This window comes from Rutidosis leptorrhynchoides, chromosome 6 (assembly GCF_046630445.1).
Source record: "Rutidosis leptorrhynchoides isolate AG116_Rl617_1_P2 chromosome 6, CSIRO_AGI_Rlap_v1, whole genome shotgun sequence".
Classification (NCBI taxonomy): domain Eukaryota; kingdom Viridiplantae; phylum Streptophyta; class Magnoliopsida; order Asterales; family Asteraceae; genus Rutidosis; species Rutidosis leptorrhynchoides.
The window spans coordinates 106,006,752-106,026,542 of record NC_092338.1 but is presented as its reverse complement, the minus strand read 5'-3'; the positions used below and the strand labels follow the sequence as shown (position 1 = coordinate 106,026,542).

Below are 19,791 nucleotides of genomic sequence, written 5' to 3'. Positions count from 1 at the left end.
CAGTAGTTGTATTAGAATCTAGTGCTCTCTGATAAAAAAGAACAGCCCTAGTCTTATATACTGACTACCCAATTCTAGTAAAATTTTTCAAAATTTTCAATTAAATGAATTCAAATCATGTTTATACATATTTATGAACGATAAAACTAGGTTTTAACACCGAAATTATTGTTACCTCGGAAAGGACATAAATTAAGAAACAAACTAAAATGTTAAAATTCATTTAAAATGGAATAGAGGACGTTAAAAAGGAAAATAAAAGCCAAGTGTGGGAAAATTTACCAAATTATCTTAAACATATGTCACATATATCTGTAACAAATAACTGAAAATACTTTTGCTTTGGACTAAACTAAACTGTTTTACCCGATGAAAGAAAAGAAGAGATGGATCTACACGATGAATCAATTCCATCATTAAAAGGAAGTAAAGTCTTCCGAAAAAGACACGCGCTTCTTGATTTAGGTCATGAAGTTGTCATCCAGACCAGCTGTAGGTTGACGAAAAATCTAGAAAAGTCATCACTAAAATCAGCAGGAAATCCACGGACCTCAGCATTAAACAGGGTCGCCAAGTGGTCAGATTTATCCTAACCATGAGAAGGATTTATCTCGTACAATGGGGGGGCACCATGCAAATTAGCTGGATAAGACTAATGAATCAGATCCCCAGAAAGGATAATCTCCTTAAAGATTAAAAATCAGCTTTTAAGACTGATATTACTCAATCCTAGAGATTGACCTTAAAGATTGAGAATTACAAACTCATGGAATTCAATGATATCTAAGCTCGAGCTTGAACGAGAAAATATTTTGATCAAAATTACAAACCGATTTGTTTTCTGAAAACCCTATTTTCAATGCGTTCATTACCATTGAACGTAAAATCCTAGGAATTCACCTGGAATTCATTAGGTCACCTGAACCAAATCGGGTGTCAACCGTAAGAACGGTGGTTGCATAGTGGTCAAAGACAGGACCTTGTGCCATACCGAAATTATAAGGGTGAGCTTTACTATTGCTCCTACCAAGGATAGTAATTGCGTCCGACACGTTATAGATCATAATCAAAAGCATGTCACGGGACATTGCCTTAACAGTTGCTTGTTCAACGCTTTCCTTTACAACCGGACGGTAGTTTACCGAAAGGTAATATACGGGACAAGTAAACTGGACGTGTTGCTTTCCTAATACAAGGTTAGCAAGTGGGTGACACAAAACCGCAAGTTTTGAGCTAAAATTTTCAAATCTGAAACCCACCAAACCCACAAAAATATTTTGCAAACACCGGTAAAGGGTTATCCCGGAAAACTTATCTAGGGTAAAAACTAGATTTAATTTTCAAAAGATCAAATGTTTTCATAAAGATCCAATTTCCTTAATGGATCTAAATTTTTATAATCATGTGGGACTGTAAACCATATCGTTACTACCATTGTTTATACCGCCGTATAGAAATCACTGATGTACAAAGTGTGAAGAATAAAGAAGTGATTCTAGTATTTCAAAACAATATTGCTTGAGGACAAACAACGCTCAAGTGTGGGAATATTTGATAATGCTAAAAACGAACATATATTTCATAGCATTATTCCTCAAGAAAGACAAGCTTTTAGTTGCATTTGTTCTATTTACAAGTGATATTCGTTTAAATAATAAAAGGTGAAGACAAAAGACAGATTCGACGAATTGAAGACGCAAACGACCAAAAAGCTCAAAAGTACAAAAGACAATAAAAAAGGTTCCAATTATTGATAAGAAACGTCTCGAAATTACAAGAGTACAAGATTCAAAACGCAAAGTACAAGATATTAAATTGTACGCGAGGACGTTCGAAAATCCGGAACCGGGACCAGAGTCAACTCTTAACGCTCGACGCAACGGACTAAAAATTACAAGTTAACTATGTATATAAATATAATATAATATATAATTAATTATATTAATTATATATATATTATATTTATATATAAAAAACCGTCGGCAGAGAAAAACTCCAAGATGTGAGCTGGAATTTCAAACTCCGCGACTTGCGGAGTTTGAAGGCAAAATTCACCGCGAGTCGCGGAGCCCCAAAAATCAACTCTGGCTATAAAGCAAACCGAATTCTGATCATTTTTCATATTCTATTTCTCTCTTCTCTCATATATACGTAAAATATATATATATAATTTATATTTTAATTTTAATTATAATTCTAATAATAAGGGTATGTTAGCGAATGTTGTAAGGGTGTAAGTCGAAATTCTGTCCGTGTAACGCTACGCTATTTTTAATCATTGTAAGTTATGTTCAACCTTTTTACATTAATGTCTCGTAGCTAAGTTATTATTATGCTTATTTAAAACGAAGTAATCATGATGTTGGGCTAATTACTAAAATTGGGTAATTGGGCTTTGTACCATAATTGGAGTTTGGACAAAAGAACGACACTTGTGGAAATTAGACTATGGGCTATTAATGGGCTTTATATTTGTTTAACTAAATGATAGTTTGTTAATGTTAATATAAAGATTTACAATTGGGCGTCCTTATAAATTACCATATACACTCAATCGGACACGATGGGCGGGGTATTTATATGTACGAATAATCGTTCATTTAACCGGACACGGGAATGGATTAATAGCCACTAGAATAATTAAAACAGGGGTGAAATTACATTCAAGGGTAATTGGTGTAATTGTTAACAAAGTAGTAAAACCTTGGTTTACACGCAGTCGATAACCTGGTGTATTCATTAAACAAAGTATTAAAACCTTGTTACAATTCGAATCCCCAATTAGTTGGAATATTTAACTTCGGGTATAAGAATAATTTGATGAGGACACTCGCACTTTATATTTATGACTGATGGACTGTTATGGACAAAAACCAGACGGACATATTAAATAATCCAGGACAAAGGACAATTAACCCATGGGCATAAAACTAAAATCAACACGTCAAACATCATGATTACGGAAGTTTAAATAAGCATAATTCTTTTATTTCATATTTAATTTCCTTTATTTTATATTTAATTGCACTTCTAATTATCGCACTTTTATTTATTGTTATTTAATCGCACTTTTAATTATCGTACTTTTTAATTATCGTAAGTTTATTTTATCGCACTTTTATTATTCGCAATTTCATTATCGTTATTTACTTTACGCTTTAATTTAAGTCTTGTATTTATTTTATATTTTACATTAGGTTTTAACTGCGACTAAAGTCTTAAAATCGACAAACCGGTCATTAAACGGTAAAAACCCCCCTTTATAATAATAATATTACTTATATATATATTTGTATTTTTAATAAAAGTAAACTAATATAGCGTTGAGCTTTGTTTAAAGATTTCCCTGTGGAACGAACCGGACTTACTAAAAACTACACTACTGTACGATTAGGTACACTGCCTATAAGTGTTGTAGCAAGGTTTAAGTATATCCATTCTATAAATAAATAAATATCTTGTGTAAAATTGTATCGTATTTAATAGTATTTCCTGCTAAAATTAATAACTATTTTATATACACCTCGCATAACATCAAGTATTTTTGGCGCCGCTGCCGGGGATTATCTTAAAAGCCGGAAGCGCAACGCTAATATAAAAAAAAAAAAATTAAATAAAGAAAACGCGTCGAATTTAAATCTGTCAACTGAATTTCTGAACCCCGCGAGTCGCGGGGTTAAATGTATTAATTACCGCAACTCGCGGAGCCTTTCTGACAGGCGACAAAAAAACCCTAATCCTGCATTAATTACGGGTTATTATTAATTATAATTATTATTTAAACCTAATTATTATTATTATTATTATTATTATTATTAGTTTTATTTTTATTTTTACTTTTTAATTTATGTATTTAGTATTAATTAGTTTTATTAAATTGTAAAATTAGTAGTTTTATTAAAAAAATAATATAAAAATAATATTTTTATAAAAATTGTACTTTTTACAAATTTTTGTATATTTTTATATTTTGTCCCTTTTTAATCGTTGTAGCATAACTTTTGTATTTTTAGCTCATATTTAATTTTAAACTTAGTTTTTGCTAAAGTTATTTTTACTCCTAGATTTTTAGGCTTTGCCGTAGAATTCTTTAAGTGCTTTTTCTTTAGACTAAGATTTAGGTGCTTTAGAATTTTGCGACGCCTTTTTAAGTTTTAGTTTCTTTTTAAGTTATTTCCATTTGGGATTTAGTTTTTCCTTGTAAGCTTTAATATTTTTAGACCTTTTACTATGTATCAATTGTCATTCCAATTAGTAATTTCAATTTGCGATTATAATTTTAAGTTAGTTGTAGTAATAAGGTTAGGTTAGTTAAGTATTTTTAAGTTTTTATAAGTTTCTTTTATTTTTCCGTCACCTTTTATTTTTCAACCATTTTTTCTTTTTCGACCTTTTGCGACGAACTCTTTTTCTCTCTTATTTCTCGCTATTCTAGTTTTTAGGACTTAGAATTTTTTCTACTTCTTATCTAAATTTCTTAAAATTACGAAAATTTATTTTAAGTGGTTAAAAAAATATAATTTTGTATATCTTATGTATAATTGAAATCCACTTTAGTGGAATTGGGTGTTGTTGTTGTTGTTGTTATATATAATTGAAATATCTATCTAATTATATTTCAAAGTTCAAAACATGTAAGTAATAGAAAATATTATGTCGTATCACGTTTACGTTTTTGAAACGATATATATATATATATATATATATATATATATATATATATATATATATATATATATATATGTGTGTGTGTGTGTGTGTGTGTGTGTGTGTGTGTGTGTGCGTGTGTGTGTGTGTGTGTAATTTATGATACAAAGCTTTAATTAAGTTCATTAAAACTTATGAACAATTTATCTTATAAAACGTTTTACTAATAAAGTTCTTTTTAAACCAAAAAAAATTGTTTTTGTACGTTTGAAACAATATTAAATAAATATGAAACCTTTGTTTTCCAAAACTAAATATATTTAAGAATCATTTTACTAAAAAGGTTATAATGGAAGAAGTTGTTATATCGTAAAACGTTTTAGAAAAGTAAGATTAAATATACTCTTAATAGGTTTCAAGTTTTTAAATTAACGTTTGTTGATGAAACGTGATATAAAATCCAAAGGTTAAATAAACATATGAAATTATCTTAATGTAAAATGTCGATATCCAACGTCTAAGTTATTTACATTCCACGTTCCAACTTTAAGATGAAATTTAAAATAGTTATCTTATTAAAATCACGAGGAAAATGTTGTAAATCATAAATTGAAAATCAAATAGGAATCTCCACTAACTCTTGTCTAGTTCCCGTTAATTGATACTTTCGTTCTTACTTGCAATTCACTTTACCAATTATTCTGAATACCGTTAAAAGGAAAAGTTTCCTAAATCAAAGTGGACCTCTCAACAGAGACTCGTAATCATAATTCAATGTATCTGATAATTCAATCATTTGATATTATCTTCTAATTCCACCGATAAACATATTGAAAGAAATACGTTCATGTAAAGTATTATACGTTTAATACTTTGTTATTATTTTCAAGTTATATTATATACATATATATGTATAATCATATCCATTTAATGGTTCGTGAATCGTCGAGAACAGTCGAAGGGTAATGAATGTATGAATACAGTTTACACTTCTTGAGATTTATCTTAACAAACTTTGCTTATCGTGTCGGAATCATATAAAGATAAAGTTTAAATTTGGTCAAAAATTTCCGGGTCGTCACAACTTAAACTTTTATATGTGTGGGTTATATAGCGGCATAAACTTTCCCCTTAGCTCGGTAACATTTAGTCATTGGTTTTTGAACCGGTGAACGCGAATCTTAGATATGGATCCATAGGGTTTGACATCCCCACTCGGGCTAGTCGCGCTAGCATTTAACGGGTGTTTAATACTTCGTAGACTTACGCACTCGCCAATGTACTTTTAGGGGGTGATATTTACGTTAAGTTAGTTACCAAGTGCCCACGGTTAAGCATATACTTTTCATACTGTTTTGAATACGAAATCTCGTGGCCTACATTACATTATTGTTACAATTAAACTATAGCTCACCAACATTCGTGTTGACTTTTAAGCATGTTATTTCTCAGGTGCTTAGACGTTTGATGTTTCTGCTTTATTAGTCTCGCTGTTAGACTTGCTGTGTAGACTCCCGCTGCTTTTGTTTAGAGATGTCTCTGCATGAAACTTTTACTTTGCATTCACGAACTATGTTACTTTTGAACAATGAATTTGTAATGACCTTTGAGTCTTGTACTTATGTTATTTCTTTCTATTAGTAGAAGCACACTATCGTTTGTAAAACATTTGACGTCGATAAAGACGTTACCCCTTTTTATGAATGCAAACTTATTTTAAAACAGCATATAGTGTTTGACCTTGTAATGATCCTGTTGTTGATGATCCGTACACGTTAATTTTGTACGGGGCGTCACACCACGTCGCCTACCTCGTCACAAGTCGACCCACTCCCCAACCATGTTACGATGTTGCGTCCCGATCTGGTCAGTCGCATAGGCGACGAGCTTTCGGTTCGGTCAATTAAAAAAAATTAAAAAAAATAAAACATACAACGGCTCTTTTCCTACCGTTGGCATTTTTTGTTTTTTTTCTTTTTAAATTCTATATATACACAACACATATACAAACCCAAACACAAACACATATCATTTTACATCCATTTTAATCAACATATACTCACACAATCAAATCCAAATTTTATCATCAAAATAAAAAAATTTCTTTAAAAATGAGTAGTTCCGACGAAGAAAGTTTGGTGAACGCAATGAAAAGTATATTTTCTTATCGAAATAACGTGGTAATATGTAGAGGGGTCGAGGAACAAAATGAAGCTCAAAGCTCAAGACGAAAACGTCGCTACATTCGTCGTGATCGTGTAGAAGTGCACAATCGTTTGATGAAAGATTATTTTGTTCAAGATCCGAAGTATCCCCCTGAATATTTCAAACGGCGTTATCGAATGTCACAAAGTCTTCTTGAAAAAATAATTGAAGGTATACTTTCTTACTCTACTCGTCCCGATGCACCAAAGTGGTTTACTTATTTTCAACAACGTCCCGATGCACGTGGTGTTCTCGGAGTATCTACTATTTTAAAAGTCACTACTGCCATTCGTCAACTAGCATACGGTGATTCACCGGATCTATTTGACGATTATTTACAAATTTCAGAGAAAACATCACGTGAGTCTTTGCAAAATTTTACAAGATGTATTATAGACTTGTATGGTAATGTATACATGAGAGAACCGACCGAGGACGATATACGTCGGTTGTATCATAAACATGAAGAACTTCACGGCTTTCCTGGAATGCTTGGAAGCATTGATTGTATGCATTGGGCTTGGGGAAAATGTCCAAATGCATGGAAAGGGCATTTCACCCGAGGCGATCACGGTTACCCGACAATCATGTTGGAAGCCGTTGCATCGTATGACAATTGGATTTGGCATGCATATTTTGGAATGGCCGGTTAGAACAATGACTTGAATGTCCTTAATGCATCTCCATTGTTTGATAGTTTACTAATTGACACGGCTCCTCAAGTTCCATACGAAATTGGGGACGTTGATTTTGATCGAGGCTACTATCTTGTCGATGGGATTTACCCTTCGTGGGCTTCTTTCGTTAAGGGATTCTCAAGTGTTGTTGACGCAAAAAGGAAATACTTTACAAAGAAACAATCTGCAGCTCGTAAAGACGTTGAGAGGACATTTGGAATTTTGCAAGGTCGTTGGGGTATTTTAAGACAACCTGCTAGGGCATATAGCGTAAACAAAATCAAAAGAATCATGTATGGTTGCATCATATTGCACAACATGATAATTGAAGACAATGGTTTTAATATCGCTGAAAATAAATCTTAGTACTTGCCTGTCAACAACCTACAAGGATCAACTTGGTACGAAAGGTGTGATGTATATGCCGAGAAGACAAAAGAGCTGCGTGACAAAGACGAGCATGAGTATCTTCGACATACTCTAGTTTCGCATCTATGGCATAATCGCGATGACGAAATAGTTAACGAATTGTAACTTTTTAATCGCGATAACTTATTATTTTTTTTAATTTTTAGGAATCGTATGTTTTTTAATTATTAGGAAATGTAATCTTTTATTTTTTATTTTTAATGAAAGTTGTTTCCATTTATGTTAATTTTTATAATTTTATCAATATATGTTATATTTAAAATCATTAAATAATAATAAAAATATAATCTCACATGCCCAACTGACATAGATCACCACTCCCCACTTTTTCTGACTCAACAAGTCAGGCCTGACATGCCAAGTGACATCAGTCACCACTCCCAGTGCTCTAACCTGATGCAAGATGCTATGAAAACGCCCTTGTATCCATTACCTTTTGAAATGTTGCTTACGATCTATATAATTAGCTCAACCTACTGGAACATGGTAAATCTCATACCATACCTAGGGTAAATGTGATGTGGTAACTGGTAATATGTAATGTGATTACGTGTTTGTGTTATAATCTCTACGTATTAATGTAATTTCACGTGTTTTTTATTTTTATTTATTTATGAATCAAACAAACTATCGTTCGAATATAATTTATGCAAGACGCTATGAAAACGCCTTTGTATCCATTACCTTTTGAAATGTTTCTTACGAAACTATATAATTAGCTCAACCTACCGGAAAATGGTAAATCTCATACCATACCTAGGGTAAATGTGATGTGGTAATTGGTAATATGTAATGTGATTACGTGTTTGTGTCATAATCTCTATGTATTAATGTAATTTCAAGTGTTTTTTATTTTTATTTTATATGAATATGAATTCAAACAAACTATCGTTTGAATATAATTTATTATGTTCGAACACCGAATTCGAATAAAATATTGTTCGAAAATAGTGTTAGGTGTTTGACCACAGTGTATTTTATTGAGACGCGTTAGCATAAAAGAAATTTGAACATCTATAACGGTGTTCGACCAAAATATTGTTCGAACGGGCAATACATGTAGGCAAATAAAAAAAGTTATATTGTAATAAAATTTTAAAAAATTGTGTATCTGAGCTAATTTTCAAAAAGAAAAAAAAAGTGAATATTGTAGTTCATCCAATGCTTACTTAGTTATTTTTTACCCACAATTTTAAAACATTTGAAATAGAACGCATCAAAAGAGTACGGAGACCCGTCAAGGAGGGCGTATTATTTTCTACCACTTTGAAAATAATCTTATCATGAAATTTGCTTTTTGACATGCGCGTATATCACCTTCTTGTCTACCATACGTCCATACCTAACTTTTTTCCTTCTAATATCATATTATCCTCCAGAATAAGATAACAATTCAAAAGCAAATTGAACATTAGGAAAACACGCCAAATAATATTCTTTATATTTCCATAATTACCTTATATTCCTTAATTTCTTTTCAAAACATCGACTGAATCATATAGGTCAAACACCCAACTTCAACTATCCATAACCCCCCATATGTTCCATGATCTCAAAAATATTTGTCTAAAAATCATGCACAAATAGTAGCCATAGCCAAAAGAATTAAATTATAAAGAATAATATTATACCATCCATTCCATATCACATGTAACACTATTGTACAATACATACATCTTTCATAGCAAAAAGATGCAAAAACGGGTTAGATTTTATATTCTGTAGCTATAATAATATAATAATAATAATAATAAATAAACGGCCATCCGTAAAAACTTCATTTTAAAAAAAGAGAATCTAAACGTGTTTAATGTTGTTCATCCATCCATTGATCAGTGGGCACCTAGTCCCAACCATGTCTTACTATCATCTACCTTTGAAACATCTTGAGTTTGATATGGTGCCCGAGCAGTAATCCTGTTATAATTTCACAAAACTATTAAGTATTCATTCATAATAATCTTACACATAATAAATCCGATAACTAAGCTCATGTTATTATTATGTAAATAATTTGATTCCTAAAAATTAATTACTCAGTATTGTAATTAATTACCTATCCTTCCTCTTTTCCAAAAATCTAGCAAGAGAAGCTTTTCTTGCAATTGGAAGATCTGCAAAAAAAAAAAAAAAACACATTTTCATTAGATTTCAACCAAAAATTTTATTAATTAATAAAGTGTCTCAATTAAAAAATAAATACTGTAAATAAATTTGTGTTAATTAATTACCTGAACCAGAAACAAAAGTGTTCTTCAAAGGTTCCTCTGGTTTTGGGGGTTTTGGGGACCCACCACTTTCAGCTAACTTCATTATTTCCTTAACTTTCTCAGGAGTTAAATCATTAAAAACCATCACCTGACCATTATAAAATATAGTCATGGATTTTGGCTGGTCCTCTTTTTGTACGGCGCGTGAAGTTTCAGTCATCGGAAACAAATTCATGGTGGCAGTTGATGGTGGTACCATCCTACCTAAAAAGATAAATTGACAATAAAAATAAAAATTCAGTCTTGATTTCAAGGAAACAATACCCACGTACTAAAGTTCAAAGCTTTGTTCATAAAACATTATAATGAATCAAAAAGTTATAATCTTTATCATTCTAACTTCATATTTAATTTAATAAAATAACAAAAAAAGAAAGAGAAAAAAAAAAAAAAAAAACTTACCGAGTGTTAGATCCGGGAAACTGCCGTTTTCTTTCAAATATTGAGAAAAAAGATTACAAGTTTGAGAAAAACTTGACCTCTCCGGTGCTCTAACCGGCGTGTGTTGACCGGAAAACCTACCGGAATCCACAATTTCAGATGAAGTAGACATATAATATTATATTATTATAATTAATTAAGAAGAAAAAAAAAAAGAATATGAAGAAAATATGTTGGATTGAATATGAAAATCTTAAATGGGAAAGGGGGATTAATAGACTTGTGACTTATATAGATTCAAGAGTCGTGTTGAAGGCAGCTTCAAGGATCCTAACATGTTCCCCATTTAATAAAACAAATTATAAAATATCTTTTATTATTTTGCACGTGCTATATATGTTGGACCTTTTATTGTTTCCTTTATCCTTTATTACTACGTACCTTTTATTTTATTTTATTAGTATTAACTAGTTTTCGAACCCTCGTTTCGCGCCGAGGGTTCGATTTTTAATGTATTTTATTTCGTTTAGTTTGTAGAATTATTTCGTGGCTAACGATGATGTCGTTGAAGCGCAACTCGAGTCGAACTAAAAGGTATAACCCGTGAAAGATTTAAATGTTATTTTAAATTAACAATATTTGTGCATCTCCGTGTTTTCCTATGGAATTGTCGACTTTTAAAAAATTTAACGCAAAATCAACGTGTATGAAAAGTGCCCCAAATACTTAGCGTTTTTTAAAAAGCGTCGGTTTTGCGTATAGTTAGTGACATTGTGTTCCTAAAATTATTTCGAGTTTAATGATGGTATCGAAAAAATTTAACTCGTTGCGAGCGAGAGGATATGATCAGTTGAATATTTGGGTGGAGTTTATTTAAGATTTTTTATAAAAATGGTTATTTGACACTTTACCCCCTGTTTGTGGGGTCGATTTGATTTTTTGAAAAAAGTAGGAGGGGCTTTCCAAGTGAAATGAAATTTAGGGGAAAAAAAGAAAAAAAATGATGGAAAGACGAAAACGCCCCTAGTTACTATTTATTATTTTTGTCTAATAGATAGTACGAGTTAAGATGCCCTCACTATATGTCGGAGAACGCTGGCTACATTCGATTGATAAAAAAATAGAATTAAGGACATTCATTGAAATGGGTAAAAAATTCAAAGTTTACAAAAATAATAATAATAATAATAATAGAAAAAGACAAAATTGTAACAATTATATTGATAATAACAAAAAATAATAATTATTATAATTGATTTGTAATAAGTGAAAAGTTATGTAAGTGATTTCATAAATGAAAAAGCTAAACAATAATAATTATGGTTGACTTGTTATAAACAAAAAAGTTAGTGTGATAGATTTGTAAAAAGCGACAAAATAACTATTTATCAATTTTTTTTGTTAGTTTCTGTTTTGTCGAAAGAAATGACTCAAATGCCTCATTAGTAAAGTGTGACGTAGATCGACGATTGATACAACCATTTAATAACATAGAAAAAGCTATAATAATAATAATAATAATAATAATAATAATAATAATAATAATAATAATAATAAGTAGTTATTAAAACTTGAAAAGTTATGTAGTTGATTTTTAATAAGTGAAAAGTTATGTGATTAATTTGTAATAAGTGTAAAAAAATTTGTAGTTGATTTGTAAAAAGTATGAAAAGTTTTGTGGTTGATTTATTAAAAGTGAAAAGTTAATTTAGGTTATGTGATTGATTGGTAGTAAGAGAAAAGTTTTGTGGTTGATTTGAAAAAAGTGTTAAAAGTTTTGGGGTTGATTTATAGAAAATGAAAACTTTTGTGTCAATTTCTAAAATTTGTAAAGTTGTGTGTTAATTTGTAAAAATTTAAAACTATTGTATTCATTATCTTATGTTTATGAAAAAAAGGTTAATTTGATATTTGTTAACATATGAAGCATACTTAAAGTAAAATTAGAAATATATGGTAATGTTTTTTATTACGTACTTTCTTTAGGGATGTTCGGTCAGTAAGTTTATACTTAAAGTAGTTTATTCGGTTTTCACGAATATTTTTGAGCACCAATAAGGAAACTAAATTTGACAGAGTCAAACCAATACAATCAAATAAGAAGTCACGTGGTTGACATGAATCGATTTTGATTAAACGAAATTAAAAAGCAAATGAAAATGTATGTGGTGTTTTTGTTAAATTGACATACATATCAAGTATGAGATCTATGACAATGTTTAATAATTGATAAACAATGCTAATTAATAGAATCAAATCAATAAATACATCAAACTCAAATAAGAACAGTAATCACGAATAATTTTTGAAAGGCTCGGTTGATGGCATTGCGGCCATTCAATTAATTTTGTTTAATTACAGTAATCACCTTCATATCTTAATCATTTTTTTACTTGTATTGGAAATGCTTCTTAATCATTATGCAGATGATTATTTGTTCGGCATGGTCATACATATATCATCCATCCATTCCATTTCCATTGAAAAGTGAAAATACAAGTTCAATAAGCTTGCATACGTTAGTTATTTTATGGACACATAGATGTTTAGAAAAAACTAGTTTACGAACCCTCGCTTCGCGCCGGGGTTCGTTTTTCAATGTATTTTATTGCGTTTAGTTTGTAAAATTATTTCGTGGCTAACGATGACGTCGTTGAAGCGCAACTCGAGTCGAACTAAAAAGTATAATCCGTGAAAGTTTTAAAAATGTTATTTTAAATTAACAATACATGTGCAACTCCGCGTTTCGCTATGGAATTGTCGACTTTTAAAAATTTAACGCAAAATCAACGTGTATGAAAAGTACCTCAAATATTTAGCGTTTTTTAAAAAACGTCCGTTTTGCGCATAGTTAGTGACATTGTGTTCCTAAAATTATTTCGAGTTTAACGATGGTGCCGGAAAAAATTAACTCGTTGCGAGCGAGAAGATATGATCCGTTGAATATTTGGTGGAGTTTATTTAAGATTTTTTTATGAAAATAGGTATTTGACACTTTGCCCCCCTGTTTGGGGGTCGATTTTAATTTTTGAAAAAAGTGTGGGGTTTTTTTGGAAAATAAAAGAAAGGTGGGAAAAAGGTGAAAGGACGAAAATGCCCTTAATACTATTCATGGATTTTGTCTAATAATTAATATGGTAAAGTAATTATTACGGAGTATTAAGTATGGGAATTCAACCTCCCAAATTTTTAAAGAGAATATTGAATGGCTCCCCAATTTTTCTCTCAATTCGTACAACCTCCCAAACCAAAATTCTAACGACCCGTCCTAATCCATCTGGACGAATACATTATAATTGATTACATTGCGAGGTACTTTGTGACGCTCCGTACTAAATCATCATGTACGGACCATCAATAACAGGATCATTACAAGGTCAAACACTATATGCGTTTTCAAAACAAGCTTGCATTCATGATAAAAGCTGACGTCATAACCAACGCCAAATGTTTTACAACCAAAGTATGCTTCAATGAACAGAAGCAAATATAATAGTGCGTGACCCTTAGGTCATTACAAATCATAGTTTCAAAAGTAATTAAGTTATGAATGCAAGATAAACAGTTCATGCAGTGACATCTCTAAAGCAGCGGGTGTCTACAGCAAGACTAGTACACAGCGGAAGCAACCTTAAGCACCTGAGAAAAACATGCTTAAAAACGTCAACATAAAGGTTGGTGAGCTATAGTTTAAGTATAACAGTATGTAAGGTAGGTCACGAGATTTCAGTGCTACAAAGAGCGTTTCAAAACAGTATGATAAAGTATATGTTTAACCGTGGGCACTTGGTAACTAACTTAACGTTTATACCCCCTGAAAGTACACTTGGCAAGTGCGTATGTTTACGAAGTATTAAACACTTGTTAAATGCTAGCGCTACTAGCCCTAGTGGGGATGTCAAACCCTATGGATCCATATCTAAGATTCGCGTTCACCGGTTCAAAAACCAATGACTAAACGTTACCGAGCTAAAGGGAATGTTTATGCTGTTGTATAACCCACACATATATAAGTTTAAGTACTCGTGCCTAGTATGTAAAACGTAAAATGCGCATGTATTCTCAGTTCCCAAAATAAGTTAAAGTAAAAAGTGAATGCTATAACTCACAATGATAAAGTAGCGGTAAAGTCGAGTCGGGAAATAAGCAAGTACGTAGGTCCGGAAAGTCCTCAACCTAAGTCAAATAGTACTAAGTCAGTAAATCGTCCGAATAATTTTAAAAGTATGTAAATAAGGTCTTAAGGGTCATCATCATTCATCATTAAACAAAAGGTGTAAAGTAAGTTTCGTTCAAGTATAGAGTTTAAAAAAAAGGCTGAGTTCGATCAGTCACCACGGCCTCTATACCTACTGAAATAAGGTGAGACCAGTGGCCATGGCTCCGTATATGAGTCCTCTAGTTGTGGTAAAAATTCCAGAAGCAAACTCTTCTTCGTTTGACCGTGGCGACGGTCTAAGTGCGAGTAGGTCAGAATTTTCAGCACAACGTTAAAAGGACATAGCGACGATCGGAGAGTCATAAATCCTAACCCGTAACTCGGATTAAGACGAGTCCTAAATGAAAAGTTATCTACTCGAACAGAGATATTTGAAAATCATATTTACAGTACCCCAGGTCGTACGGGTCAGACACAGAAAAAGTAAAACAGTAGGTCCGGTGGGTTCTTGGTGTTCGATGCTTATCACGGTTCTCATCCTTGATGCATATAGCTTCAAATGTACAACTCGTTGATGTGTTTACATCATATTAACCAAGGTTTCACTATCGTAACATTTGTGTAAGTCTAAGACATGTAGCACAACTCAATTAAGTGTTGTATGTAGTTCGATGAACCAAAGTTACATCAAAGTCTTAGATCCGACACATACATGAACTATAAAAGTAATATTAACCAAGTTTTGACTATTATGACACAAGTGTAGGTCTAAGACATGTAGCACAACTCACTTAAGAGTTGTATGAAGTTTGATGAACCAAATTTGCATCAAGGTCTTAGATCTAACACATACATGAACTTTAAAACTAATATTAAGTTACAACTTTAAAATAAACTTATAAAATCAAGATCTTAAGTTGTAGAACATAGTTCTTAGTTAGATCTTGAAGATCCTAGACCCAAAAGTCTAGATCTAACATAAGTGTACCAAGTTATAATTAAAGAAAGCTTACTTACATGTTCTTGAACTTTTAAAGTTAATTTTAGTTCAAGAAAGTATGAGATCAAGACTAACTTGTAATACTTGACCATTTAAACCAACAAACATGAAATTAAAGTACATAATATAAAGAAATAAACTATGTAAACAAGTAATAAGTTCATGTGTTTCATACTTTTAAAGATTCAAGCCAAAGTCTTGATCTTTAGAAAGTAAACTTTTAAGTTTACTTCATGAACACAAGTATGCTTTCAACACACGAACTTTAATCTTTTTTTTAAAAACAATAAGTGTAGAACATAACTAGAGAGTTTATGATCTTGTATGTTCTTGTTAACACAAGATAAAAAAGAAGAATTAAACTAGAGAGTTTGATTCTTGTACTAGTAAGTAATCAACAACAAGTAAGTAACAAATAATCAAAGACAAGTAACAAATTAACAACAAAGAATGATGATGATGCTTATGTTAGGCCACGGTTTTGGAGAGGAGAAAAGGAAGAACATTTAGTTTTGTTACTTACAATTTGAGAGAGAAATGAGAGAAAGAAGGTTGCAAGTTTGAAGTGTGTGTGTAATTGTGAGAGGATGCAAGTAGAAGTAATACAAAAAATGAAATGAAAACTCCTCTCTTGGCCTACAAAGGCCGACGGTTTGGCCATGTATGGGAGGAAGAGGAATACACACTAGTCTCATGCAAGTAAAGGTCATAAAAGTTGGTTATTAGGTGTATTGTTATGGGAATGAGTTGTAACTAGATTCCAAGTGTAACTTAACCCATCTAGTTTAATTTTAAGTAATACTTACATGTAGTAATGGGCTAATAAGTCCACTAAGGGAGTAGGGTGGGCTCTTTAAGTCCACTAACATTAATTAAAGCCCAAGTCCAAGTATTTTGACAACTAAATTCAAATAAAGCCCAAGTAATTAACTAATAACCTTAGTTAATTAAAATGATTAATAAAATCAATCATGAATGTAAATAATATTCTAAAAAAATATTATTCGTGAAAGTTTCGTGTGTCACAAAGACGTTTCGGGCAATTAAAGTCAAGTACGGGCAATCATGGCAACATGTAAATGTAATAACATACATTCTTTTAATCACAAGTATTAATAATAATTATAAATAAATAAACGTTGGAAAATCCAGGGTCGTTACATTACCCACCTGTTAAAGAAAATTTCGTCCCGAAATTTTAAGCTGAAGGAGATGAAGGAGCTGGGAAAAGGTGAGGATACTTCTGCATCATTTGATCCTCTCACTCCCAAGTAAACTCGGGTCCTCGTTTGGCATTCCATCGAACTCGGACGATCGGAATCCTGTTGTGTTTCAAAACCTTGACCTCACAGTCCATAATCTCGACAGGTTCTTCCACAAAGTGGAGTTTGTCATCAATTGTAAGTTCCTCCAATGGTATTATAAGTTCTGGTGGAGCAAGACACTTCTTCAAGTTTGATACATGGAAGGTAGGATGAACTGAGCTCAATTGTGTCGGAAGGTCTAGACGGTAAGCAACGGGTCCAACACGTTCCAAAATTTCAAAAGGACCAATGTACCGCGGGTTTAACTTTCCGCATTTTCCAAAACGAATCACACCCTTTCATGGTGCAACCTTCAACATTACACGATCACCAACGTTGAATTCAAAGTCCTTACGTTTACGGTCTGCATAACTCTTTTGGCGATCACGAGTCGTCTTAAGTCTAGCTTGAATCTGAGCAATCTTCTCCGTCGTTTCATGGACTACCTCGGGTCCGGTGATTTGCTTTTCGCCTACTTCGGCCCAACAAATAGGAGATCGGCACTTGCGACCATACAACTCTTCAAAAGGTGCGGCATTAATACTCGAGTGATAACTGTTGTTGTACGAGAATTCAGCTAGCGGCAAATGCCTTTCCCAGGCCTTTCCGAAATATATAACGCATGCACACAACATGTCTTCCAAGGTCTGAATCGTTCGTTCACTTTGACCGCCAGTCTGTGGGTTATACGCAGTACTCATGTCGAGACGGGTTCCCATGGCTTCTTGTAAAGAACGCCAAAATCTAGAAGCAAAATGGGGATCGCAATCTGAGATGATCGATAACGGTACACCATGACGAGATACAACCTCTTTGATGTATAATTGAGCAAGTCTATCCATCGTATCCATTTCCTTCATAGCCAAGAAGTGTGCAGATTTGGTAAGATGGTCAACGATAACCCAGATGGTATCGTATCCGCCCACCGTCTTTGGTTGCTTGGTAATGAAATCCATCGTTATCCTTTCCCACTTCCATTGCAGAATTTCCGGTTACTGAAGTAACCCAGAAGATCTCTGCTGCTCGGCTTTAACCTTCGAGCAAGTCAAACACTTACCAACATAAGTTGCAACGTCTTTCTTAAGATTCGGCCACCAATACTGTTCTTTAAGATCGTGGTACATTTTGCCCGCTCCGGGATGAATCAAATATCTCAATTTGTGTGCTTCATCAAGTATAAGGTTCCGTAGATCTCCATAAAGAGGTACCCAAATTCTTCCGGCATAACATCGGAGTCTAGACTCCCTAACCTTGAATCGAGAGATGAGTATGTTCAAATGTTCATGAGATATATTCTCCTCCTTGAGAGCCTCATCTTGGGCTACTCTGATCTGGATGTTGAGGTTCGAATGAATGGTGATGTTCAGAGCCCTAACACGAAGAGGTGTCGTCCTCTCCTTTCGGCTTAAAGCGTCAGCTACAACATTGGCCTTGCCAGGATGATAACGAAGTTCACAATCGTAGTCGTTGAGCATCTCGATCCATCGACGCTGTCTCATATTCAGTTGCTTCTGATCGAAGATGTGCTGGCGACTCTTGTGATCGGTGAAAATAGTGCTCTTAGTTCCATACAAATAGTGTCTCCACAATTTGAGCGCAAAGACAACGGCTCCAAGTTCGAGGTCGTGAGTAGTGTAGTTCTGCTCGTGAATCTTTAATTGGCGGGAGGCATAGGCAATAACCTTTGATTGTTGCATCAGTACACAACCAAATCCACTTTTCGAAGCATCGCAATAAACGACGAAATCGTCACTGCCTTCAGGAAGAGATAAGATAGGTGCGGTGGTCAACTTCTTCTTCAATGTTTGGAATGCTGATTCGTGTGCGGGTTCCCAAATGAACTTCTTCCCTTTGTGAGTCAGCGCGGTCAAAGGACGCGCAATCAGAGAGAAACCTTCAATAAACCTTCGGTAGTAACCGGCGAGACCTAGGAATTGGCGGATATGCGTAGGAGTAGTAGGGGGTCTCCCACTTGCTGATAGCTTCAATCTTGGCGGGGTCAACTTTGATACCCTGGTCGCTCACAACATGACCCAGAAATTGGACTTCCTTCAGCCAAAATTCACACTTGGAGAATTTGGTGTAAAGTTGCTCTTGTCTCAAGAGTTCAAGTACTAGCCGGAGGTGTTGCTCATGCTCTTCTTCGCTCTTAGAGTAGATGAGGATATCATCTATGAAGACGATAACAAACTTATCCAGGTATGGCTTGCAGACACGATTCATGAGGTCCATAAATACGGCAGGTGCATTTGTCAAACTAAATGGCATCACGAGAAACTCATAATGACCATAACGGGTTCTGAATGCAGTTTTCATCATGTCACTTTCCTTCACCCTCAACTGGTGATAACCGGATCGCAAATCGATCTTAGAGTAAACACTCGATCCTTGTAGTTGGTCAAAAAGATCATCAATTCGTGGAAAAGAATACCGATTCTTGATCGTCAATTTGTTGAGTTCACGGTAGTCGATACACATACGGAAGGATCCATCCTTCTTCTTCACAAATAAAACAGGTGCGCCCCAAGGCGAGAAACTTGGTTGGATAAACCCTCGATCTAACAGCTCTTGTTGTTGACTCTGTAATTCTTGCATCTCGGAAGGTGCGAGTCTATAAGGTGCGCGAGCTACAGGTGCAGCTCCTGGCACTAAGTCGATCTGAAACTCTACTGCTCTCGGCGGCGGTAATCCATGCAATTCTTCAGGGAAGACATCGGAG

The 19,791-nt window shown here is 33.4% G+C and overlaps 2 protein-coding genes across 2 annotated transcripts; one reads left to right on the top strand and one right to left on the bottom strand.

Moving 5' to 3' along the window:
* Positions 1–6,758: 6,758 nt before the first annotated feature.
* Positions 6,759–8,063, top strand: LOC139853942 (uncharacterized). The gene is made up of 3 exons (XM_071843277.1): positions 6,759–7,459; positions 7,550–7,799; positions 7,896–8,063. The coding sequence occupies exons 1-3, from the start codon at positions 6,759–6,761 to the stop codon at positions 8,061–8,063; spliced, it is 1,119 nt and encodes a 372-aa protein (XP_071699378.1).
* A 1,500-nt stretch (positions 8,064–9,563) lies between these two features.
* On the bottom strand, positions 9,564–10,877 carry LOC139852242 (protein TIFY 10A-like). Its single transcript, XM_071841479.1, has 4 exons — positions 10,631–10,877; positions 10,190–10,432; positions 10,015–10,072; positions 9,564–9,875 (listed from the first exon to the last, which is right to left on the bottom strand). The coding sequence occupies exons 1-4, from the start codon at positions 10,779–10,781 to the stop codon at positions 9,791–9,793; spliced, it is 537 nt and encodes a 178-aa protein (XP_071697580.1). The 5' UTR covers positions 10,782–10,877; the 3' UTR covers positions 9,564–9,790.
* Between the last annotated feature and the right edge of the window lie 8,914 nt (positions 10,878–19,791).